The sequence below is a fragment of the Stenella coeruleoalba genome (genome assembly GCF_951394435.1).
Source record: "Stenella coeruleoalba genome assembly, chromosome: 17".
NCBI classification, from domain to species: Eukaryota; Metazoa; Chordata; class Mammalia; order Artiodactyla; family Delphinidae; genus Stenella; species Stenella coeruleoalba.
In genome coordinates, this window is record NC_137163.1 from 36,309,539 (window position 1) to 36,336,682 (window position 27,144).

Genomic DNA, 27,144 nt, shown 5'->3' on the forward strand with positions numbered 1-27,144 from the left:
TGGGGAGGGAGAAGGGTAAGCTGTGACAATGTGAGAGAGTGGAATGGACATATATACACTACCAAACGTAAAATAGATAGCTAGTGGGAAGCGGCTGCATGGCACAGGGAGATCAGCCAGGTGCTTTGTGACCACCTAGAGGGGTGGGATAGGGAGGGCGGGAGGGAGGGAGACAAAAGAGGGAAGAGATATGGGGACATATGCATATGTATAACTGATTCACTTTGTTATAAAGCAGAAACTAACACACCATTGTAAAGCAATTATACCCCAATAAAGATGTTAAAAATTTTTTTAATAAATAAAACAATAAAAAAGTGGGTTTTTAATTACACAAAAGGAAATAAAAGAAATTGTTTTATGGAAGAATATATTTTATATTTGCATAGGTGATCTAGCTAACAAATAGAAGGGGGAAGGAAAGAAGACTGAGATGTAGGGTGGATTGCAAGAATTCACTTTAAGAAGGAATATAATGATATTATTGGGAGATGATTTTCCATGGGTCTCTTGTGTTTTTGCCTGTCTTACAAGTAGAGGCAGTCAATGCCTTTGTTTCCAATGCTATTTTCAAGGATATCTGTACAGTGTACAGCCTCAGAAGACAAAGATATTGTCTTCCTTCTGAACAAAGAGCAGGTTTGCTTACAGTCTTGTAAGGTACATATAGGGCCTCCCACTAGAGAAAATGGCAGGCATAATTTCTACCCATTATAAAGTTCAGGTTCCTCTCCTGTAATATAATCCACTGTATACAGGTATCACTTGGCCCTCTTCGTGCCATCCTGTAGGAATTAGGCTTAGGGCAGGGACACAAAAAAATGCTAATACTTCGGTAACTGCTAATGCTATAGATAATAAAGTCCTTTGTCTCCATTCCAGGATCCTTGTGTCTCTGGGCAGCATTCATGAAATTATGGCCTGGATAACTTCTTAGCTTAGAGGTAGGGTGAAATCACAGATCCTTTAGAATTCTTGACACATACCTGTTATTGTTTTTGTTTTTATAGGGCTGCTGGCATATTCAGAGGCCTGATATGATTGTTGCTTTGCCAAGGGTGCACTTCCAACAGACACCTCATCCTCCTTCCTTCTGCTAATTGGCATAACAAGAGGAACAGCTATCACAGGCTGCTGGAGAGAGTCAAATGAAAAACTGAATTATTTACTATTTCTTAAGCAGAGAAGGTTAAACACAGCATCATTGAAGAAAGTCCATTGCATGTTGTGGTTGAGGCTTTACTCATTTTTAATTAATAATCACCCATAATCCCCACCCACTCAGAGATAACCATCATTAGCATTTTGATAAATTTTCCCCCAGTGTCTACATATTTTGTTTTCAATTGAGGTATAATTGAGGTACGTCTTTATGTGAGTTCCAAGTGCATGACACAGTGATTTGATATTTCCGTACATTACAAAATGATCACCATGATATGTCTAGTTATCATCTGTCACCATACAAAGATATTATAATTGACTACATACCCCATGCTATACATGGGGCTTTATTATTTTAAATCAATGAATCAGTCAATCTCTCTTGCCCTCCCTCTTGGTCACTGTCTTTCACACACACTCACACAGGAACATTTAACAATTTCAATTTTAAATTAGAATTCTGTGCAAAAACCAAGAGAGCTTGGAATTAATTAAAATTTAACATAAATTTTAGTAAGAAGTATAAAGGTAACATGTTAGAGGCAAATCAAAACTAAAATTAACTTTGAAAATTATGATCACTAGTAAATGAAGTTATCCTTACAAAATGATATTTTAGGGAACTACTTCTATAAACTGATTAGGTACATGTTAATATGGACAATCCAATTTTTTTTGAGAATTGCTGAAAATCTCTATATTGCATCTGACAAAGTGATATCCACAGCATATTTAGAAAGCACAGAAAAATATCTATAGTTAGAGAAAGCTGGAAAACATTACAATCCTATATTGAATGCATGAGTGCTGAGCTGGACAATAAAGCAGCTGTTTCATCTTTATTCACTGAAATAAAGTCTGATGTTACTGCTGATGACGCCCAATACAATCTTGTCAGATTTTTGGCCAAAAAAAAAAAGTTATTTTTAAGTTTTCTTCAGGATCAAAGATTAATGTTGAACTGAGTGGAAAACAATCATCAAATGTTGGGTTTTAGCCACAAATTGAGGAGGAAATTGCAGCTTGGGAAACAACAGATGATAACTGTGATACAGCTGCATCAGATGGTGAATCTGAAGGGGGTTGGTTAGGCTGGAGTGTGGTCTAATGTTACCCTCAACACTACAACATCCACACTTTTATAGATCCAACTTTAAGTTTCACTCAACTTATGGTAACTATTTAATATTATTTAAATTATGAATAAATATTTCAATGAGAACATAGGTACATATATAACCATATAATATAATGGAAAAAAAGCCAAATTATTTTACAAGTTGTTCCCTAGGGTGAGTAAAAGGACAAGAAAACTGATAATGAGAAAATGAAAGATTAAATATATTGTGGAAAACACCACAATGAAGAATATCTGCTTTCATGTTAAGTATTTAGTCAAACTGATAATATTTTTACAAATCTAAATAGGAAATAATATTTAAGAGCTAGATAAGAAATGCTGAGTCTAATTTAAACTTGCTCATCTATAAAACAAGGGGGTGGAGATGTCTACTAGAAAATCCCTTTGTGCTCTAACGCTTAGTGATTCCATAATCCCTTGAATTTCCTGGACATCATTTATAAACCTGGAATTGATGAAGCACTCAAAGAAGTTAGGACCAAGTTTAGAACCAAAATTAATATATAATATGTGATTACAGAAAAATTCCGTGCTGTATAGTGTGATATTTAATTCATGCACAATAGGTGAAAGATGAGATTGATGGAAGCTATGATATTGGAAATACAACAAACAAACAAAAAAATCTTTCTTTTGGTGGTTGAGACGCTGGGTGCATTTTCACATTGGTAAAAATACAGTAAAAGGCCAAATAAAAACCCTTTCTAGGGCTTCCCTGGTGCGTTTTTGGAAATATGAATACCCCAGTCAAAAATATCAAAAGAAGGAGCATTTATTTTTAGCAACCGCCTGTTGCTCTGCTTACATTCTTCTGCCTTCTGGTACAGGATATTCCCCCAAATTTCCATTGTACCCTAGTCCCATATCTGTCCTATTGTTGCCCCATCAATATCCCGTGGTCCCCAAATACCTAAAAAGTCTTTTGTCCCTCTTCCTATAAAATTTTCCTTTATTATTAATTTAATAAATGTAAAAATATAGGAAATTATGAAGAATAAAAGCACATCCATATTTTCATTATAACCAATAATTACTGGCAATTAACAATTTATCATATTTGCTTTTTTTAAGGAGAAAAGTAAAATATTACAGATAAAGCTAAAATCCCCTCTGATTGCTAACTGCCCATTCCTCCCAGAGTCAATCACTATTATGACATTGATACAATCCTTTAATTTTTTACACCCATATTTACTTACACATATGCCATATATATAGTTTATATATAATGTATACTATATATAATATGTGATATATAATAGATGATATATAATATGTAATATATGCAGGGTGGTTTGGGAAAAATATAAGTACTCTCATATTGCATATGTCCTTGGGAAATTGATTTTTGCATTAAATAGAATTTTGAGACTTCCATACTAAAACCTATTGAATAATTTTTAACAAAAAAATAATACATCATGTTAACGTGCCATGCTTTATTTATCTGCTTCGTTAGAGACAGTCATTTAGGTTGTCTCCTATTTTACACCATTGCAAAGAATTCTGCAAGGACAGGCTTATACATGACTCTTTAGGCTCATACGAATGTCACTGTAAGAACACAGCTCTATCAAAAAGTGGAATTTTGGGGTCACAGGCTACGGTCATGTGTAATTTTATTAGACACTGACAAATTTATTAATTTTCACTCACAACAGTAATATACGAGTCCATCCATTTTCTACATTTTCACCACTACTGAATACTAGCCTTTTTTCACACAACAGATTTTAAAAGTGAAGATGATTAGTTATGGGTTGATAGGTGTTGAAACTGGGCAATAAGGTCATAGGGTTCAACTATACTCTCAATTTTCCATGTTGGAGAAAATGTAGAACTGAAATAGTAGATTAAAGGCATTTTTAAAGCATATTTTTGAGATATGCTGAACTGTAGCAAAATAGTAATACTATAAAGTGCTGACGAAAATATAAACTGTGCACCAATTCTGGAAGCAAACTGGCAATATTACAAAGGCCTTAAAATATGCTAAACCACATGCCTAAAGTTACTAGTTACACTTCTAAAAATATATTCTAAGTTAATAATTAAAGAAAAATGCAAATATGAAGATATTTATCCCAATATTATTTGTAACCGAATGATTAGGATTATGGGTATTTATTTGTTTATCTTTTAAATGAAACTACTAGTTTTGAACTTAGAGAAATATATATATTTATATTTAACTTAAAAATACTTATGAAACAATATAATAAAAATAAAAAATCAAAATCTTTGAAGGTACTTGTATCAATCAAACAAATGTATAATTTACTTAAGCTGCTAGAACGCTACCTGACATTCAGGGATATCTATGGTGTACTGGAGATAACTGCATCACTTATAAAATAACCAATGAAAAATTTATAATACAATGAAATATTATTCAGCCCTAAAAAATAAGAAAATCTTGCTATTTGTGACAACATGGATGGACCTTGAGGCCATTCTGCTGAGTCAGACAAAGAAAGACAAATACCACATTTATATGTGGAATCTAAACAAAACAAAACCCAAAAAACCCAAAACATCAAATTCTACATACAGAGAAGAGAGGGTGTTTGCCAGAGACAGGGGGATTGGGGTAGGGGTGTGTGTAATGGGTAAAGGCAAAGTACTAACTTCCAGTCATAAAACGTAGTGTACGATATGATGACTATTGTTAATAATATGTATTGTATATCTGCAAGTTACTAGGAGAGTAAATATTTTCTCGTCACAAGGGAAAAAATTATTTAACTATGTGTGGTGATGGATGTTAACTAGACTTATAGTGGTGATTCTGCAATATATACAAATATTGGATTGTTATGTTGCTACCTGAAATTAATATACTGTTATATGTCAATTATATCTCAGTAAGAAAAAAAATTTACAACTAAATTTTTCTCAAATTGTCCCTGCCATTAGTCTTAACTTCTCCATTACTCATACTCCATATTTTGTTAAACTTTCTAAAATCCAAGTCTATTTATATTAGTTTCCTATACTTCCTCTGTACCATTTGGGATAAAGTCTCAAACACTTACCATTACAAATAAAATCTTTTATGAATTGGTTTTTAATTTCTACCAGTGTCTATAAGAACACTTGGCTCTAGCCTGGAAACACTGAAGGTCCCTTTCTTGCCAAGTTACTTCATCGTCTTTGCCTCTGCTCACAGTTTAGTCTAGAACAATCTTCCTTGTCTGGCTTACTTTTATGACGCTCAGCTCAATTGTCAATTCCTCCTTCTAACACCCATCCTCACCTGATCATGAGAATGTTTCCTTTTATGTTTTCATATACTCCTGTAAATACATCTAACATAGCAATTACAGTCAGCCCTCTGTTCATCTGGAACCCGAGGATACAGAGGGCCAACTGTACTACACCAAGGGACCTAAGCATCGTGGATTTTGGTATCCACAGGGAGGGAGGGCTGGAACCAATCCCCTATGGATACCAAGGGAGGTACCAAGAATGACATTACTACTACATTCCTTCACATTCTCAAATACACTAAATACCTCTAGAGGAAGGGATATTCTCAACCACGATTTCTGTTTCTATAGCCCCAGTACCTAGAATACTGCACTGTATTCTGTATGTATTTGATAAAAGGAAGCATGAAATGGAGAAGGGATGGCAGAAGTTTCAAATGAAATTAGGACAAAATGAAGAAAAACTTTTAAAAAGATGCTCCTTGAGACACGGGTTGCACTTTTTTAGTTAATTTTTATATTCTTATGTAAATATAAAATTATACACTTTTCTCCTATAAATTAGCTTTAAGTTACCTCAGAAAAAAAATACAAAGCTATTCCAAGTAGAATGTTATAAAATTACAATTAAGTCAATGGGAAAATGCAATTCAATATCACATAAATTTGGCCTCAAAAATTCTTAGTTCTAGAGGGAAGAGATATGGGAACATATGTATATGTATAACTGATTCACTTTGTTATAAAGCAGAAACTAACACACCATTGTAAAGCAATTATACGCCAATAGAGATGTAAAAAAGGGCTTCCCTGGTGGCGCAGTGGTTGAGGGTCTGCCTGCCGATGCAGGGGACGCGGGTTCGTGCCCCAGTCCGGGAGGATCCCACATGCTGCAGAGCAGCTAGGCCCGTGAGCCATGGCCGCTGAGCCTGCGCGTCCAGAGCCTGTGCTCCGTGGCGGGAGAGGCCACAACAGTGAGAAGCCCGTGTACAGCAAAAAAAAAAAAGATGTAAAAAAAAAAAATTCTTAGTTCTGAGATATACTAGATGTGTGAAAATAGGTAAGTTAATCTCAGTAAGCATCAGTTTCTTCATCTTTAAAATGCGAATTATAAAGCCCATCTGTCAGAATTACACATAGAGAATTACACGTAAGTATTCAGGGGACTATAATTAGCTCCTTTTGCTTTGTAATTTAGACCCCTTTAAACACACACATATCCCAAGTCTTTTGCACCAACCATCCCAATACCGAGTTAGGCACACTCAATGCATGTTTGTTGAATAAACCTACAAATGAAGAAGAAATGTAGAGATAATGAAAATGAAAGTTAACATTTTCTAAGCAATTATTATGTATTGGACACTCTGAGAACAAACATGTAGGGACTATGAGGGAAAATAAGCCAGTAAAATAGGACTATCTAACCTAGTCTCTCTAAAGTATCTGCTTTACAAGCAATTGTAGACCAAGTCCCTTTAACAATCAATGCAACTCTACTTTGAACTGTAATTTCTTGTACAGAAATTAAAGAGTAGAATTGCTTGAAAGGGGTAGAAGAATTCTGGTACCTCCATAAATAAAATCAACAGGAGAAATATATAACTCTAACAAATAAGAAAAAAAATTATTTAGAGAATTATAAAAATTTCTCACCTGCTGCATATGTTTACTGGTTCGCTTCTGAGGTTGATAAATAAGCCAGGTGTATAAGATAGGGTCAATATTAACTGCTAGTCCTTGTACATTACAAAGAAGTACGGCACCTAAAAAACAAGATTTTTAAATTGTTACATTCCTCCTAAAAATAATAAGCTTGATGTCACTTTACACCAATAAGTAGGAGAGCCATAATAAAAAAGATGAACAACAGTAAGTATTGCCACGGATGTGGAGGAATTCAAACCTTCATACATTGCTGGTGGCAACATAAAATAGTGCAAATAATATGGAAAACAGTCTGGCATTTCCTCAGAAAGCAAAATATACAGTTACAATATGACCCAACAATTCTATTCCTAGGTATATACCAAAAGAACTGTAATCAAATATCCACGCAAAAACTTGTACACAAATTTTCATAGCAGCATTATTCACAATAGCCGAAGAGTGGGAAAACATGAATGTCCATGATGAATTGCTGAATGGATTAGCAAAATGTAGCAGAATCACACAATGGAAAACGATTTATCCATGAAAAGGAATGAAGTACTGATACATGCTATAACATGGATAAGCCTTGAAAACATGCTAAGTGAAACAAGCCAGTTACAGAAAACCACGTATTATACGATTCCGCTTACATGAAATAGCCAGAACAGGCAAAACCATGAAGAAAAAAGTAGATCAGTGGATGCTGGGGCCTGGGGGGAGGAAAGAATGGGAAATAACTGCTAGTAGATATATGGTTCTTTTGGGAGTGATGAAAATGTTCTGTAATTAGAAAATGGTGATTGCTGTACAACCTTACAAATATACTAAAAACCACTAAATTTTATGCACTTTAAAATAATGTACTTTATGGAATGTGAATTATATCTCATTAAATGTGCATTTGCCTTTAAAAAATAATAATAAACTTTATTTTTTAGGCAAACAGCAATTTCTATATTGGCCATGAGAAGGGAATATTATCTCCCTTTTTTGGTTATATTACAGAACTAACTCATGATATTAAAGGAAGCATTATTATAACCACTTAATAAATCACTGTAAATTATAGCTTTAAATGTTCAGAAGCAAAGAGAGAGAGCTGCCTAGATGAAATGCAGGCTAACATTTTGACATGAAACACAAAGACTGAAGTGTAACAAGTTGCAGTTCCATCCTACTAACTAAAACATTTTGTCCCTCTCTAATAAAAAGTAGCTCACATAAACTTAACTAAAGCAGGATATCCCATTCTTAATTTATGTGGGGCAGGTCATGTATATCTGTAAATAAGATTTTGCATTTCTACATATATTTTTTGATAAAAATAGTATTAGCTCCACTAGGATGTACAGAATATGAAGGAAGGGGTATTAGTCAGCTTTGCTCTCAACTGTATCTCCAGCATCTGAAAAAGTACCTTCCACGTAGTAGGAGCTGAAAAAAGAATCACAATAAATGGTAGACAGATTCTCAGGTTAGTTGAAAAAAGCCCATTTGTTCTATAATATTGCAGATAATTAAAACAGCTAGTACAATTAGTATTAATACCAAGTCCTATGAAAAGTGAACCACAAAGAGACTGAGATACAAGGATGGAGGAGACAAAGCAAGCAAAAGAGAAATTTCCTCCTTTTTCAAAGCTTTGCACAGAATTTTCAAATGAAATTTGCCATGTGTACTCCTGTTCTACTTTACATTGCTACTTCTCCCAGGAACCCCAAATCGGTATAGACTCCTAGGCAACATGCTGAGACAACATAAGCAATCCCTCCTTCCATGTAACAAAGCATGTGCTAGTGAGCAATGATTCACTCAAATACACATATCAGAAAGGAATGATGGGGAGAAGCTAAATACAAGATGACTGCAAAACGGGGGGATCATAACTGAAGTCAATTGGAAAATACAATTTAATATATATTTTTTCCTGTAACAGAATGCAGATTCCTCATAAGAACCTAAATTCTCCTATTTCTCAAATACTACTAATATACAGAATAAAGGCTTAACATGCTATATTATATTAAGGAAAATAAAATAAGACTCCCAAAATTATATCCAGTTTTCAAATAATTCTAACAGCTCTACTATGGCAGAGACTATCAACTTCACAAACTAACAAAAATATAGTATCTAGATATATGAGTATATATAGCAAGAGCTAATTTGAATAGTGTTCTTGTTTTAAACAACTCATTCTATCAAAATATGTTACTAGGTGAGAAACAGAATTTGGCCTGAAATATGAAAGACTATTAATCAAATCCTTTTTATTTTAAAGAAATGTGTTGAACACATTTAAATAGAGTTCAAAAATTCATTTAAATTCAAGAATACATAATTCAATCATAAAAGTTAAAAGACTTTTCTAAAATCCATATACAGAAATAAAATTACATTTAGATTTAAATTACTATGAACTGCTTGCTGTCACATGAACCCACAATATTTTATAATTAATATCACATAAATATTAAAGACACCAAAATAATACATGGTTAACAATAAAGAATGTATTTCACCAAAAGAAGGAATTACCACAAGAAAAAAACTTTGGGATCCAGAAGACAAAGGATCCAACACAGGAAAAAAGTGACCCAGGATGACAATAGTGAATTAGTGACAAGTATATGGAAAACTTAGAAACAACAAACAATTAATAAATACAGGAAAAACAAATGTTATAAAGGAAAGGATAACTAACCATAGGATAAACATGACCATACCATGAATAATATCTACAGACAGAACTATGTAAATTCTGAAAAAAATGAATTCATTGATTAATCAAATGTATAATACAACAATATCATACATTTGATTACTGGGGGTATGGGTACATAAGAGGAATGTGTGATGGGCGCTGAAGAGGGTAAAAGTTAGCCAATTATCATTTTCCACAGTAAGATAGCAATGAATAATGCTGTAAAATGAACAATCAAGAAAGAGCAAGAGGGCTTCCCTGGTGGCGCAGTGGTTGAGAGTCCGCCTGCCGATGCAGGGGACATGGGTTCATGCCCCAGTCTGGGAAGATCCCACATGCCGCGGAATGGCTGGGCCTGTGAGCCATGGCCGCTGAGCCTGCGCGTCCAGAGCCTGTGCTCCGCAACGGGAGAGGCCACAACAGTGAGAGGCCCGCGTATGCAAAAAAAAAAAAAAAAAAAAAAAAGAGCAAGAGAAGCCAAGTTATTTAAAAACATGGACGTAAACACCAAAATAATTACCAAAAAGACTTTTGAAAAGGCAACATTAAAAAACAGGTGCAGGTGACATGAGGGAGAATATAACTGGGATTCTCAAAATGGGGACAACAGAAAAGAGAGGTAGATGAGCTTTAGATTTCCTTGCTGAGGAATATCCTTATAGCCACTAGCAAAATGCAGAATAAATTTTTCTCTTTGAGAGATGTCTCCAATTCATTGTAACATTAACAGCCACAAATTAAGATCTGTGAATGAGTTCCATAACAAAAAAAATCAGCAAGCACTGCAGAAGGCAAGTGAGCAAGAGCCAGAAAAAAGAACAAACAAGTTTAGACTTTCAAGCACTGAAGATATTTGAATACAGAAAAACAGCTATGGGGACTTCGCTGGTGGCGCAGTGGTTAAGACTCCACGCTCCCAAGGCACGGGGCCTGGGTTCAATCCCTGGTCCAGAAACTAGATCCCACACGCATGTCACAACTAAGAGTTCGCAGTCCACAACAAAAGAGCTGGCGAGCCACAACCAAGGAGCTGGCAAGCCGCAACTAAGGAGCCCACCTGCCGCAACTAAGACCCAATGCAACCAAATAAATATTTTTTAAAAAAACAGCTATGTAGAAAACATTTAAAATAAAAAAGTATGCAATCATGAAGGGGAACAAACAATGAGAAAGTAACAGCAAAGAACACATTTTAAAGAAAAATGGAAATTACAGAAATGACAGATTTAGTTTTTGAAGTAAAAAACTCATTGGACAGGTTAAATAGCAGATTAGACATAGCTGAAGAGAAAATTAAGAAAATAGAAGAAACACATTAAGATAATTTAGAATGTATCTGAGATAGAAAAATGAGAGAAAACAGTTAAAATGATGTTAAGGGATATGAGGCCTGAGTAAGAAGAACAAACATATACCTAATTAGATTCCAGAATGAGTTACTAAGGAATGAGAAGAGGTAACATTGTTAAAAAATAATGGCTGAGGGACTTCCCTGGTGGTCCAGTGGTAAAGTATCCGTCCTCCAATGCAGGGGATGCAGGTTGGATACCTGGTCAGGGAACTAAGATCCCACATGCCACGGGGCAACTAAGGCCATGCGTGACAACTACTAAGCTCGCATACCTCAACAAGAGAGCCCACACACCACAACTACAGAGCCCACACGCCGTGAAGCCCACGCACCACAGCTACAGAGTGAAAAACCCACATGCCACAACTAGAGAGAAGCCCGCGCACTACAACAAAGAACCTGCATGATGCAACTAAGACCAGATACAGCCCAAAAAAAAGAAATAAAGAAAAAAGTGGCTGAGAATTTTACAGAATTGCCAAAAGATATTAAGCCTCACACCTAAGAAGCCCAAAGACTCCAAACTGGATAATTAAAAATAAACCTATATTAAACAAACAAACAAAGAAGAAACAAAACACTGAAGAGAAAAAGAAGATCAGAAAAGAACCCTAAATAAAAAGAAAGATGTCCTGAAGTATAGAAAAGCAAATAAATTGACAATCAACTTCTTAGCAAATAGTCAATGATATTCATTACGTGATTTTTCTTCAAAACTTACATATATTCTTTTGTATGCACCAAGTGTTACCATTAAAAGATGATAAAAGAAGAAAAAGAATAAATTAAATTGATTTTAAAAGTAAATCTATCAGGATAAGTTTTGTTCTAATATTATACATCTCAAGTACAAGCCACATAGAAACTATTCTTTAAATTATGATGAAAATATGCAAAAAACCTATATAAACAAAGCAGTTATAAATTTAAAAGAATACAAACTTCAAAAGACAAAAGTAAATTAAGGAATTACAGAATTCTCCATATGAGGCAAGTTATTTTAATAGTCTTTTCATATGTGCCAAAAACTAAGCATGTTGAGTAAATTTTTAAAAACTTTCTCAGTAAGTTATTAGCACACCTTTAAAATTGGGATGGTAGAGAAAAGGAAAGGAAAACAAATGTAAATAGGTAAATATTTTCACATGGACAATTAATTCTGAAAGTCTTATTTTATTTTAATGAAAAAGTTAAATACTTCACCAACAAATATTCAATTAAGTCACATAATTGCATTATACCAAAAATGACTAAATGACTTATAGCCAGGTTTGAACTTTATGAATGTTAAACAGGTAATAAAAGAGAATAATCTATTAATTTACCAACTTAGCTAAAATTATAATTTAGAATAATGTTCTCCTAAATTTAAAGGGATATTTTTATATTATATTCAATTTATGAGACACAGCCTTTAAAAATAACACACAAGTTTTGACATATAAGTGTGCAGACAATTAGTGTGATAGTTGACTCAGAACAGATCCTCCATAAATCACTAAAATTTGGCAATATATTATTCTGTTTAATTTTAGCCTGGGAGACAACTAATGAGAAAAGTGTGCTTTACTCCTCTGTTCACTGCCAAAATGGCTCACTTATCCACATTCCATTCAGGCTTTACCAATTAGTTAAACCAAGGCACCACTGTCATTTTCAGTTACATCCTAAGCTGAAGAATGAGAACTGAAGTAAGGGTTAGAGACCAAAGATGCAGAGCATTAAAATTAAACATACATCCTTCTTATCAGCTACAGAAACCTTGTCAACCAATGAGACTGTCCTGTAAAATATCAAGTTATTAATAGGAAAAAGTACCCTGCATTTATCTTAAACCAATGAATGAGACAAAAAACACAGACATATTAATCTTCATCTAAGTTTAAGTGGCTAAAACTCACTATTTTTCTATTATGCAACTATAGTAAAGTACGAACTTTTTAGATGCATAGTGCTCTTAAGAAATTGTTACTCTTAGTTTTAAGAATAATTTCAAAACTTTTGGCTACATAGTTAAATAAACAAAAAAGGAAGAATCAATACTTCAAAAACAAGGGTGGGGAATAAAAGGCAAGATAGAGTAATCAGACACTAAAAAAATGACAGAGCAGGGATGAGCTGCCAACTACTGGCAACCTTATCCAAGGTAATTGTCAAATTTAGTATAAATGAATCATAAGATTTTTAGGTATGTGTGTATGGTAGCTCATGTTACTTAATTAATAATTATTTCCCCTTCTCTTAGGATATAGAAAATCACAAGAGAACTCTATCCCATTGTAACAATAAGAACAAGCCATATAACCTATCAAAGCTTTTCAACATTCATCAGACAGATTTTTTATGAACAAAAATCATAAAAGTGAAAGGCCCCTCATAGGGCAGAAGGAATGAACAGTGGCTTTTATTCTTGGCACAGCAGTAGGAGGAAAAGAAAGTGGATAAGAAGAAAACAACTGACCTTTTAACAAATGTTTAGAGTTAGTTAGGGGCAGACATGACAGTTTAGAATCTCTGCAAACCGTAGACACAAGGGGAATCTACCCACCTGCCATCTCTTTTCAACAAGCCTCCACCAAATGTTCATAAGAATAACAGGGGACAGGACTGGACAGATGAGAAAGATCCCACTGAGATGCAGGGACATGGAGCCTGATGAAGTCTGAGTGCAAAGAAGGAGAACCGAGAGAAATCTCACAGCCACTCTGAACATTTCAGTGAGCACCAAGCAGGGCAATCTGTGCTAGGAGAAGAAAAGAGGAACTAAGAGAGATAGATCCCTCCATAAGGACAGATGAAAACGGCATGCTGAAGTCAGGGTAGGTCAGGAGAACTGAGTGAAAGTCACAAACCATACTAAAAGAAAAATTCTGATCCTGGTCTCAAAAATATCTGAAGTCTGGGGTGACTTAATATAAGTAAAGCAGGATCAGAACAAGCTCAACCACAGAATAGAAAGCAAAGACCAAACCCAACACAACTACACCAAAAACATGACAAAATAAGAGGCATGCCCTTCTGTGGGCATAAGCATTATTTACCATAGGTTCTATTCTTTTTACATACAATGTTTGGCATTCAATTTAAAAAAAAAGATTATGAAACACACAGTAAAACAAAAAGAAATACTATCAAAAGAGAAAACAGGGGCTTCCCTGGTGGTGCAGTAGTTGAGAGTCCACCTGCCGATGCAGGGGACACAGGTTCGTGCCCCAGTCCGGGAAGATCGCACATGCCGCGGAGCGGTTGGGCCCATGAGCCATGGCCGCTGAGCCTGCGCATCCGGAGCCTGTGCTCCGCAGCAGGAGAGGCCACAACAGTGAGAGGCCCGCGTACCGCAAAAAAAAAAAAAAAAAAAAAAGAGAGAGAGAGAGAAAACAGTCAATAGCACCAGTCCCAAAGGTGGCAGATACGAGAATTATCAAACAGGGACTTTAAAAGAACTCATAAATATGCTAAAGAATGTAGTGAAAAAGGTAGACAAGCATGAACTGAAGGGGAATTGCAACAGAGAGACAGAAACTATTAAAAAGAGCCAAACAGAAATCCTAGAATTTGAAAAATATAGTATCAGAGGTAAAGGATTCTTTAAAAATTTCTTTCTAAAACTTATGAATGATATCAACTGACAGATTCAGCAAACCCAAGAAAAATAAAGGAAAAGAAAACCAGATCTACACACATCATGACCAAAATGAAGAAAACCAAAGATAGAAAAAAATGTTGAAATCATACAGAGCAAAAAAAAGGCACAATAGACATAAGGGAACCATGATAAGGACAATTTCTCATCAGAAACAATGGTGGCCAGAAGACAGTGGAATGATACCTTTAAAGTGCTAAAAGAAAAGACAGCCTAGATTTCTATATCCATTGACAATATCCTTTTAAAATGAAAACAAAACAAAAAAGACAATTTGTCACCCGAAGTCTTGCCCTACTAAAAATTATTAGAGAAGTGCTTTAGTCCAAAAGAAAATTATGCCAGATAGAAACTCAATTCTAGAAAAGAAATGAAGGGCACCAGAAAGAATAAAATATGTTGGTCAATAAAACAGACCTCTTTAAAACATTCTATTTTAGTTACATGTATATACACACACATACACACACAAACGTACATCAATGTTACTGTCAAACCCAATTTAGATTAAATAAAAAATATACATTGAACACATTTGTGTACACATGTACTTTTTTATTTCCATCTATCCAAATTCTGCACATCCTTTCATTCAAATTAGCTTCCACCATTAACACTTCTTACCACCACTGCCCTTCCCATTCTCTGGCCAGCTGCAATACTGAGTATTATAGAGCTCATTTTAGCCACTGACTCAATTTCATTTTCTCAGTATATGAGAATGTCATAAGTTAAGAATAAGGATGGCAGAAGAGGTTATGAGTGCTTTAGGAAATTGCAGAATGTGTGAAATAGTGACACATTCAGAAAGACCCATCTGTGTTCCCTGGTCATGAATTCAAAGTGAGTGAACTCATCCTGGTTGCATGTTTTTCTCCAGTCCAGTTGAGGTCCACAGAAGGAAGACAAATTGGACTTCAAAAAGACTCTGCTTGTTATTTTATATTTCCTATTGGTGTTCTTCTTTTTTCTCCCCAGATCAAATAGTTACTTAATCAGTTTTATCAGGTATTAAGTTAATAACTGGTTTCCTTCTCACTCTTATGTCTTATTTCTCAAATGGAACAGAATTCATAAATGAGATTTAATGGTAACCTCAAACCATAAGTGTCAGTAATTAATACTTTGTGATGTTTCAAACTTTTTACCTCTGATTTTATATTTATGGCTTAAAACCCTAAAACCATAAAGGTATTTACAAACAGCTTTGAGAGGAAAAAGCTTAGAATTTCTAAAAGATAAGAGATACCAGAGACACAAGTAAAGGCAAAAATCAGACTAGAACAAAATATTAGGAAAAAAATAACAAAGACAATATTCATGACATAGGAAGACCTAAAAATTACTAAGCAAAAAAGATATAAAAACAAACAGGACAAGGGCGGCGCAGGGGAGGGAAGCTGGGACGAGGTAAGAGAGTAGCACTGACATATAAACACTACCAAATGTAAAACAGATAGCTAGTGGGAAGCTGCTGCATAGCACAGGGAGATCAGCTCGGTGCTTTGTGATGACCTAGAGGAGTGGGATAGGTAGGGTGGGACGGAGGCTCAAGAGGGAGGGAATATGGGGATATATGTATGTGTATAGCTGATTCACTTTGTTGTATAGCAGAAACTAACACAACATTGTAAAGAATTATACTCCAATACAGATACAAAAAAAAACAACCAAACAGGAAAATGGGCAAAGAATATAAAAAGACAACTCACAAAATAAATACAACTGGCCTTCACTAATGCTCAACATTACTAACAGCTAAAGAAATTAATGATAAAACAATAAGATAATTTATCAGTGATAGATTAACAGAAGCTTAAATGAATTAAAGTCTATTACTGGTAAAGCTCTGAAGAATAAAGCACTCCCATGCTCTGCTGAAAGAAATGTAAACTAGTACAGTCTTTTTGAAGGCTATTTTGGAATCACCTATTAAAATTTTAAACGCACAATTCACTGATCCAGCAATTTTAGTTCTTGGAATCCTACATAAATATTTGTAGATGTTCTTAAAATATGTGCACAAAGATGTTCACTTGTAGTATTATTTACAGTAATGAAAATATGTAAAAAAAATCTATGTCTACAGTCAAATTATAATTATTTAATGTTACACCACTCAGCTATTAGACGATGAAGTAGAGAGTATATAATGACACAAAAATAAGTGCAGAATAGTATATAACATAATAATAGTTAATAGTGTAAGCATAAAACATGCTTATATATATTTAAAGATAAAATAGTGATATCTCTAGGTATATGTAGGTAAAAATATCAGTGATATACTATATAAAAAAAAAGATTTGCAAGTACATGAACCAAGCTGTATATAAACCAAGGTAGAACAAACATATCACTTCATGATATAAAGATAATATATTACTATATTATTTATATTCTAAAACCATGAAACTACATCCACATTTTTCCTGATCAAAATTTTCAATTTCAGTGAAAAATTCAGTTCGTGTAAGAAACAAAAGCAAAAACTTGATTCACCACAAGTAAAAACCATTTAGAAAATTACCAGATCTCATAAAAGTCTCTCTTTTATTTATCTTCAGTGTGTCATTGTTCTTTACTCAGGACTTTCATTATTCAGAATCCCCATCCCCGTATCCTGCACCAAATCAATGTAAACAAATATGGGATCCTGTAACTAGAAAATAACTTTTAAAAGCAATTCTTCACTTTAAACTGGATTTTTTAGAATTATCATATGATCCAGCAATCCCACTCCTGGGCATTTATCAGAACAAAACTATAATTCAAAAAGATACATGCACCCCTACGTTCACAGCAGCACTGTTTACAATAGCCAAGACACGGAAGCAACCTAAAAAACCACTGACAAATGGATAAAGAAGGTGTGGTGTATATACACAATGGAATACTGCCAACCATATAAAAGAACTAAATAATGCCATTTGCAGCAACATGGATACAACTAGAGATGATCATACGAAGTAAAGTAAGTCAGAAAGAGAAAGACAAATACCATATGATATCACATATGTGGAACCTAAAATATGACACAAATATGACACATCTATCTATGAAACAGAATCATGGACATAGAGAACAGACTGGTGGTTGCCAAGGGGGGTTGGGACAGGAATGGAGTGGGAGGTTGGGGTGAGCAGATGTAAGCTTTTATACATAGAATGGATAAACAACAAGGTCCCACTGTAGAGCACAGAGAACTATATTCAGTATCCTATGATAAACTATAATGGAAAAGAATATATTAAAAAATGTATATATTTATACAACTGAATCACTTTTGCTGTACAGCAGTAATTAACACAACATTGTAAGACAACTATACTTCAATAATAAATAAATAAATTTTGTTTATTTTGTTTTACTGGAAAATATAAGCAAAATATAGATTATAAATCAACACATAATCATTACAAAATTTATTATCATTGACTCACATACCTCAGTAAAATCTTTTCTATTGCTAATATGACAGTTTGATTCATTTCAAATATTTCTGCATCTCTTTTATATATAGGCCCAAAACTCCAACATACATCTTAATTATATTAGCATATATTAAATAACCTAAGGCTATGTGCACTGCAAAGATACTGCAAAGAATATGATAGAATTACCTTTTGAATTAATGATGCATAAAAAATGAATTAATGTACAACTTGGAATAAAGCAGTATTTAGTTTGGTTTAAGTATTTTAAAGCCAATACTGATCATCTCTGATCATGCTTAATTCTAAATAATTAATAATGTACTGATTTAGCATTTTAATCTTACTGACTCTATGAAGTTACATCTGACTTAAATTTTAAGCATACAGAATTGAGGATCATATGTATGTATCTCTTTCTATAGATAATAGCAGGAAACTTAATAAATGTTTTTTATTATAATGATTCTTAAAATCAACTGAAAGAAGAATCTTCAAAGTCATCTACACTAAATGGGGTCTATAGTTTTTAAATTCCATGTACCAGCAGTGGTTAGAAAGGACTCTTTCAAAATTATGATAATATTCAGCAAACTAACTAGGAGACAGAATATACATTTTGATTTAATTATAAAATCTTTGAATTACTAAATTTTTTATTAATAATGATAAATCTTAACTTGGAAATTAAAAGCAATGCTTTTTTAACCAAAACCCAACAAGCATGTATTTTCTGATACTTAATAGCATTACTTCTCATTTCATTTAAAATCTCATGGCATAAATCATAGGATAGATTTCTAGCATTCTTTTAATCCCAGGACACTGCCCTCCATTCCATCAGTCATCCTTCTCCAGCCAACTTATTTCTTTCACTTTTTCAGAAAGTAAGACTGCTTTTTAAATACAAGAACCCTAGGATCACCATGTTTCAAACATAAACGAAAATTTTTTTAGAAAATTGCTTATCCGCATGTATCAAAACAAACAAATCCCCAATATTTATGTTTTTCACAAAGTAACCTGAAACTGATTTTTTCCCCCAACTTGAGTTCCCTTTGGGGGAAAAAAACCAATGGCTGAGGAAAATATAAATTTGCATGTTTAATTTACCCTACTCACTATTTTCCAAAAATACTTACTAGAGCACTTGATGGTTATCTGGAATCTTATTCTATTTACACCATATAGACCACCATAAATAACAGCAGGTCTCTGAAATATGCCTATGTTATATTCTACCTTGCTATGGTTCCAGTTTTGACATCTTTCCTCTGTAACTCAGACATAAAACACTACAAGATACACATAAATTTGAAGAGCAGGCAACTTTAGCCTTATATAGAGTTCTCAAGGTTACAAAGCTTACGTGGGTGTGAAGATTGGTTGATAAAATTAGAAGCTTTAAAATTCAAGGACTTCTGGATTCTGCATAGGATTCTAGTATTAATTCAAATTCATGGTTGCCAGCCATTAAAAGAATTAAGAAGTCATTAATATTCCTGGAGTTCAAATTGGATTAGAATCTTCTGTAACATTAAAGATTAATGTGGAGCAAGTATATAAAATACAGAACACAAGGAATAGCTATAGCTATTAAAACCAACCACAATTATAAAATATATTAATTTCATACTACCTCATTACTTTAAAAAAACCATTGAAGCTTTGAGTGACATGTGATTTAAAACTATTTTAAATAAGTTTGTCAAATTTAACTCCAAAACTCCTAGACATACAATTTTCAAAGTTTAAATCAAAATACTAGCAAGGATATGGTATAACTGATAGTGTAACACAGGCTTCAGTCTATAGACTATGAGATATTTTAGTAAAATTATTTTAATAAAGTATTTTGGAACACAACCATGCCCATTTGTTTACATGTTGTCTATGGCTGCTTTTGTATGAAAACAGCAAAACTGAGCAGCTGCTAGAGAGATTATATGGTCCACAAGCCTAAAATATGTATAAGTATACGGCCCCTTAAGAAAAAATTTGCTGATTCCTGTTAACACATTGCTGGTAGGAGTTTACTATAACAATTTTGCATATGAATTTGGTAATAAAAGGTTAATACCTTTTAACTAATTAATTTCATTTCCAGAAATCTATACTGAACAAATATAGGAATTGTTTAATATTAACAATTTCACATACAGTTATTTGTAATAGAAAATATTCGAAATGATCTAAATCTCCAAAAATGAGGACTGGTTATGCAAACTGATGTATTCAAGTGACAAGCCAGTACATGTTCATTAAAATGATGGTTATGAGGATTATGTAATAATAAGAAAATTCTTAGGACATAAACAGAAATTTTAAATACAGTCTAATACAAGGTAAATAAATAGCAAGGGAAAAACTAGAAGAACATATGTAAAAGAAATTTCAGTGGTTTGTGACTGGTTGATGGGTTAATTTTGTTTTCTGCTTTCTAGATTTTCTAATTTTCCAAATTCTATTTACTAAAGATATAATTACTTTTACAATAAAAACTTAAAACAATATATGTAAACATCTGAAGATTTCATGTGTTTAGCTGACTGTTATTCCTCTGCTTAAACACTGTCTTCCCAATCTCCTTTGAATTAAATGTAAACTTCTCATCATAGTCTACAAAGTCATGCAAGATCTGACTCACCTCTCTCTGAAATCTCATCTGACAGTCTTCAAGGGTGACTATATTCCATCTACCCTTGAACACGCCAAATTCTTTGTTATTCCTTCAGTCAATCTCTCTAATCCTTCACAGGGGCCTGCCTCTGACTACTCTATTAAGTTTTCATCAAGTATCTTTGTTTAATATTTATGATTATATAATTTTCTGTTTACGCATTATCTACCTCCTCAGAGACAATATAAGCTCATGAGATCAGGGACTATCTTCACTGTTCATATATGACCGATGCCAAGCACAGGGTTTGGCACATAGAAAACACTAAATTTAATGGATGAATATATGAATAAAGTTTTACATTTACCTTTAATCTTTCAAGCACTTATTATTAAGTGTTGCTTCATTTCATCCAGAAGTAATTATTTTAAAATGTTTTCAAATCAAAGAATACTCCAAATATTACTCAATATAAGACACACTTTGATTACTGATAACAAACAGCTCTCTCTCCAGCCTGTTTTCCAATATTCCAATGTGACACTATTTCATGTATGTTGTATTAAGACTTTAAACTGATTATATAAATTATATAGGCTATGTGGAGATATGTTATGGTCCACAAAAACTAGGAAGAAAATACTGTTAATCAATATTAACATTTGGCTGTAGATTAGACTCCTAATACTTGAGGACTTAAACCCCAGCTGCCTCAACATCTATGTCTACACTGTACACATGAAGCTGGTATCCGGAAACAAATATATTTCTTAAAGATATAATTGGCATCACATAAATTTTTTCTTTAATGTTTTATGATGAACATTTTCCTGTGTTGTTATTGTTTTTTACTCTCTAGCATTCTGTTCCCCTGTCTCAGATACCTCTAATTCACCCCTTGAGCCTAAATCATTCCAGCAGTGCAGTGGTGACCAGCACTACCTGGCTTCCTAAACAACTCCATACAGGGCAAAGTGACTGAGCCTAGACCTGTGCCTATCCAACATGTCTCTTGCCTCTGGATCCAGGGCTCACAGATGACTCCTGAGATATGGAGCAGTACAGTTCCTCATTCAGTGCCCATAACTACATGCAGAAGCTGGAGGAGCAGCAAAGTTAGTGTCCTGAGGAATAGAACCTTGACCAATGGAGTATGTGAGCAAGGGGGAAAAAAATCTCTCCCAGAAAGAACTGTCCTGGGAAATAGTGGTATATAACTAGATTATACATCCCCATACTGTTCTCCCTCCTTTGCTGACTCATAACCTTAATCCTTCAACTATAATTGCTAGTAATAGTAGTACATAACCCTTTCTCTTAGGCTTTGCTTTCTGAGGAACCCCCCAAAATCTTCTTTTGTTTCTTCTGGTAAAAGCACTCAAGTTCCCTTTGGGAAATTATCACACACACCCCCCGAAATCATATATAGTTGAGTGGGATTATCAATCAAGGTGTTCTATACTTCCCTGCCCAAAGAATATGCATGTGACTGAAACCAAGTGTCTTAAATTGATCTTAAATTACCTATTCAAACCTATGTCTATTTCATTTTACCTCATTCATATAATTTGGTCAGCCCTCTCTCCTTCTCTCCCTCCCTTTCTTCCATTCTTTAGCTATCATTTATAGATCTAATACATATAAGATATTGTGCTAGGTATTCAAGGTACAATGATAAATGATTTCTGACTGGATTCTAAAGGAGTAGGATTCTGCCAACTTGACAAGAAGCAGGAAAGGACATTCCAGGAACAAAGACCTGCTTGTGCAAAAACATGGATAAAAGAGAGGACAGTATCTTTAAGAACATACAAGTAATCTTAAAAGGCTGGAGCTGAAAATATGAATATGAGCATATGACTAGACCATGAATGCCCATTCCAAGGAGTAGTATTTTACTCTGAGGGTGTTAAATACCACTGAAGATTTTCAGGCTGGAGAAAATGATATCGCAAATGTGCATTTCAGAAAGATGAAAATGAACAGAGCATGGACTATGGACTGAGGGGTTACAGGCAAAATAGGTAATATTTGATACTTTTACAATTAATCAGGCATTCAGGACATAAACCACAAGGGCACAGCCTGAGAAGTAAAAGTCAGAAATATTTTATTTGAGGGGTAGAAATAACATTTCATAACTAAATTAGATGTAAGATATAGGAAAGAATGGCTCAAGTCACTGAGAAGATACAGTGATATAATTATTGATGAAATGGACTAAAATAAGAAACAGGTTTGAAGAGAAAGGTGAAGACAGCAATTTGGGAAATGGGGAATTTGGGGTGTATATGGAACACCAAGGTAAACATATTTATTAGTAGTCATAATATACAGGCCAACATTATTTGTGGAAACATTATTCCTGGGAGTAGAAGTGTAAATGAACTACGTGGAAGGAAGGAGTTATAGTTATCAAATTACAACCATAAGTAAAATAAAAATAGACACAAATTTAAATATGATACAACATAATAAACAATGAAAGTAATGCATATATATAAATATTATCGTTATTATATAAAAATATATATATAAATATTATCAGTGTAAATAAATACAGCTAAAACCGTTGTAGTCAAAGAAAAAAAAACAAAACCTCAAGACTATGTTCATCAAGGAAATGAATTGTTTATGGACAGATGGTTATCGACCGAAAGAAAAGAGAAATTTGAAAAGGAAATTAAAGAATGGTTAAAGGACAGAATCAGAATACAAAAAAATCAAGCTACATCCTCTCTCTCTTTCTTCAATATTTCCAAGGGAATGATCCAAAGCACCAAAAGCTAATCAAATCAAGCTTTTAAAAAAAAAACCATTTGATTTTATATATGTAACAACAGTCTTACTGAAGTTTGTTGGTTCTCTTTCCTCTAAATTGGTTTCACTGTTCTCAGGTAAACTTATAAATAATGGCAAGTGACTACAATTAGGCTCCATATTATAACCTACTCACTTGGAAACACAAAGGTAGTTTCTCTTTCCCAATAATTTCAACAAAAGTCTGGGATATAAATCTCCCTGCATTGGCTTGGTTCATATGATCATCCCTGAAACAATCACTTCAAAAAAGGAATGAAACTGGATTTCTAGGCATGGGTCACATGTTCAATCCTGGAACTACACTGTGAAATCAATCCCTCTTGAACTATATAGCTTGCAACTACTATCAGATAAGGAGGAAATGAATGCTGAAAAGGCAAAAACAAAAGAAATGTCACATTTCACACCTAGGAGTTAGTACAGTAACTGATCATAATATTGTAATTTTTAAAGAATTTGATTACTTTAATTCCAAATTTCAATGCTACAAGAATAGTATAAGGAGCTCCAAAATACCTTCCAACCAAATCCCCCAACTGTCTAAATCTGGACCCAATTGCTTTACACATACCAACACACATCTACATATGTGTGTGTCCATGTATAAAATCCTTTACTGATCCATTTGATATTTGAATTTTTTTTACATCTTTATTGGAGTATAATTGCTTTACAATGGTGTGTTAGTTTCTTCTTTATAACAAAGTGAATCAGTTATACATATACATATGTTCCCATATCTCTTCCCTCTTACTGATCCATTTGAGAGTATACTGGATACATGGTGCCCATTTATTTCTAAATATGTCAGTGTGCATTTACTAAGAACAAGGACATGTTCGTACAGAAACGTTGTGTTTTTGAACAGATGTTGTGAAAATTTTAAAATCTTTCCTAATACTGAAAGCTCCTTAATTTAACAACAACAACAAAAAAGGTCTGTGTCACAAAGTCTCTTAATATCCCTGGAAATAAAAGATATTTCCATTACAAATAAAGAGAAAATGCAACATCACTAAAACAAAGTAAGTATTCCTTGGTCCATTTCTTTTAAAACATGTGATTTTCATTATTGGGAATTTTTCAGTTCTTGCCAGTAGTCATAGAAAAGATTCAGATTTCATTTAGAAAGTTCTCCACTCCCAGGTGGATAATAATCAATGTCTACACCCCCTGACAAAGGAAACCAATTGATTATACACTGCACCCCCACAGAAGTGTGCCAAGTCCAGCCAGTAGAGTGCCAAAGCACAAATGTTTGACATCCAAGACAGTGAGGGTACATGGAAGGATGTAATGAATTCTTCACAGGACTCTCAGCAGAGTTCATCTGAATTTGGCATACTCTGAGCCTTATTTTCTCCATTTTAAAGATGAAAGGGTTCTGCACCAGGCCAAGTAACAGAACCAGATTTACCCTCTCATGTGAAAAAACCAAAATATTGGGAGAAAATATATGAAAAAAAGGTATGCAAGACACAGGAAATCAGGCAACAAAGGACTGTGAACCCTGACATAAAAAAAATAAGGTGAGCCCTACAAATTGCCCCAGCTTACTGCCTTGAGAGAACTTCCAGGATATGGTGCAGAGAGAGGAACCAGGCAAAGCTCGGCACTCTCTCCAAGTAGAGAAGACATAGCTGAGAATACACAGAGATTAGAGTGGCTGGAGTTCTCAGAAAAGAGTACCAAAGAGGAGAGAGAGCTGCACAGAGAGAGAATTCCATAGATCTTCAAAGGGTCTTCTCAAGAATTCAACAGAAAGAAGAAAGAGGAATGGATATACAAATAGTCAATAATCACATTAAAAGCTGTTCAATATCATTAACCCACTAGGAAGGCAATACTAAAAAAAATTGAAAATAACAAATATTGACAAGGATGTGGAAAAACAGGAACCATTTAGTACAGTGCTGGTGGAAATACAAAATGGTTCAGCTGCAGTGGCAACAGTCTGGAGGTTCCTCAATAAGTTAAACATAGACAATTCAACTCCTAGGTATATTCACCAAAGAACTGAAAGCAAGTACTCAAACCAATATATGTAATCATGTATTCATATGTACACATGTTCATAGCAGCACTACTCATAAATGCCAAAAGGTGGAAACAATTCAAAGGTCTATAAAGGATGAATTGATAAATAAATAGTATATACATACAATGGAATATTATTTGACCACAAAAAAGGAAAAAAGCACTGACATATGCTATAATGTGGATGAACCCTGGAAATATTATGCTAAGTGGAAGAAGCCAGATGAAATATGTCACATATTTCCAGTGGGAAATGAAGAGGAACCAGACAATAAGAATAAGAAACACTCAGAGAAAAAGAAGAGAAACCAAGAGAAGAAGCAGATGGAAGAAAGTATTTCAAGGAAAAGAGAGTGAGCGATTTTGTTAAATACTACTGCCAAGTTAGAGAAAAATGAGGACTGTGAACTGCCAGCTGAATATAACAATATTTAGGTTACTAGTAATTTGGACAAGAGCAGTTTTAACAGAGTGGGGAGAGCAAAAGACTGAATGGAATGAATTCAGAAACAGGAAGAGAAGAAATGGAGACAGTAGGTATAACACAATTCTTTTGAGAAGTTTTACTGCAGAGGGCAAGTAAATGCAGTGGTAGCTGGTGAGGAGAAAGTGGGATCCAAGGAAAGTTTTGTTCCTTTTTTTTCTTTTTTTTTTGAGACAGGACACAAAACAGCATGTCTATTTATAAGCTGGTGGAATGATCCAGCAGAGAGGGAAAAGTGAATGATACAAGTGAATGAGTACAGATTTACTGCAGTGATGTCCTTGAATAGGGAGAAGAGATGGGATCTAGTGAACCAGCTTTAGATAACAGCATGGCTATTTCATCTATAGTAACAGGAAGGCAGAGTACTGGCGTAGATCCTGAAAGGTAAGTTAAGATGGTTGTGCATGTGAGTTATGAGAGTTTCTTCTTATAGTTTCATTTTTTTTCAGAGAAGTAGGCAGCAAAGTCATCATCCATAAAATGGGTTTGAAGGTGCTGACAGTCAGGTACGGGGGAGGGTTTGAAGGTGCTGACAGTCAGGTATGGGGGAGGGTTTAAGGAGAGGAAACAATGAGAAACAGTGGTTTAAGGACAGTGCTTCTCAAACTTGAATGTGCTTAAGAAACACAAACGACCCTGAACACCCAAAGCAATCCTGAGAAAGAACAACAGAGCTGGAGGAATCAGGCTCCCTGACTTCAGACTATACTACAAAGCTATAGTAATCAAGACAGTATGGTACTGGCACAAAAACAGAAATATAGATCAATGGAACAGGACAGAAATGCACGCACATATGGTCACCTAATTTTTGATAAAGGAGGCAAGAATATACAATGCAGAAAAGACAGCCTCTTCAATAAGTGGTGCTGGGAAAA

At 34.2% G+C, this 27,144-nt stretch overlaps 1 protein-coding gene across 15 annotated transcripts in view; it reads right to left on the reverse strand.

Annotated features, from left to right (window-relative positions):
• Positions 1–27,144, reverse strand: part of VPS13B (vacuolar protein sorting 13 homolog B) — a 795,728-nt gene that overhangs the window by 471,156 nt on the left and 297,428 nt on the right. For 14 of the 15 annotated variants that reach the window (XR_013824628.1, XM_079901966.1, XM_079901960.1 and 11 more), the window contains 2 exons: positions 7,171–7,280; positions 987–1,134 (listed from right to left, as the gene is read on the reverse strand). Coding sequence is in view for 14 of the 15 variants with exons in the window: in XM_079901966.1 (XP_079758092.1) it covers positions 987–1,134; positions 7,171–7,280 (258 nt within the window). In the remaining variant the exon portion in view is untranslated. The remainder of the gene's footprint in view (positions 1–986; positions 1,135–7,170; positions 7,281–27,144) is intronic. The other variant, XM_079901971.1, reaches the window with a different exon arrangement.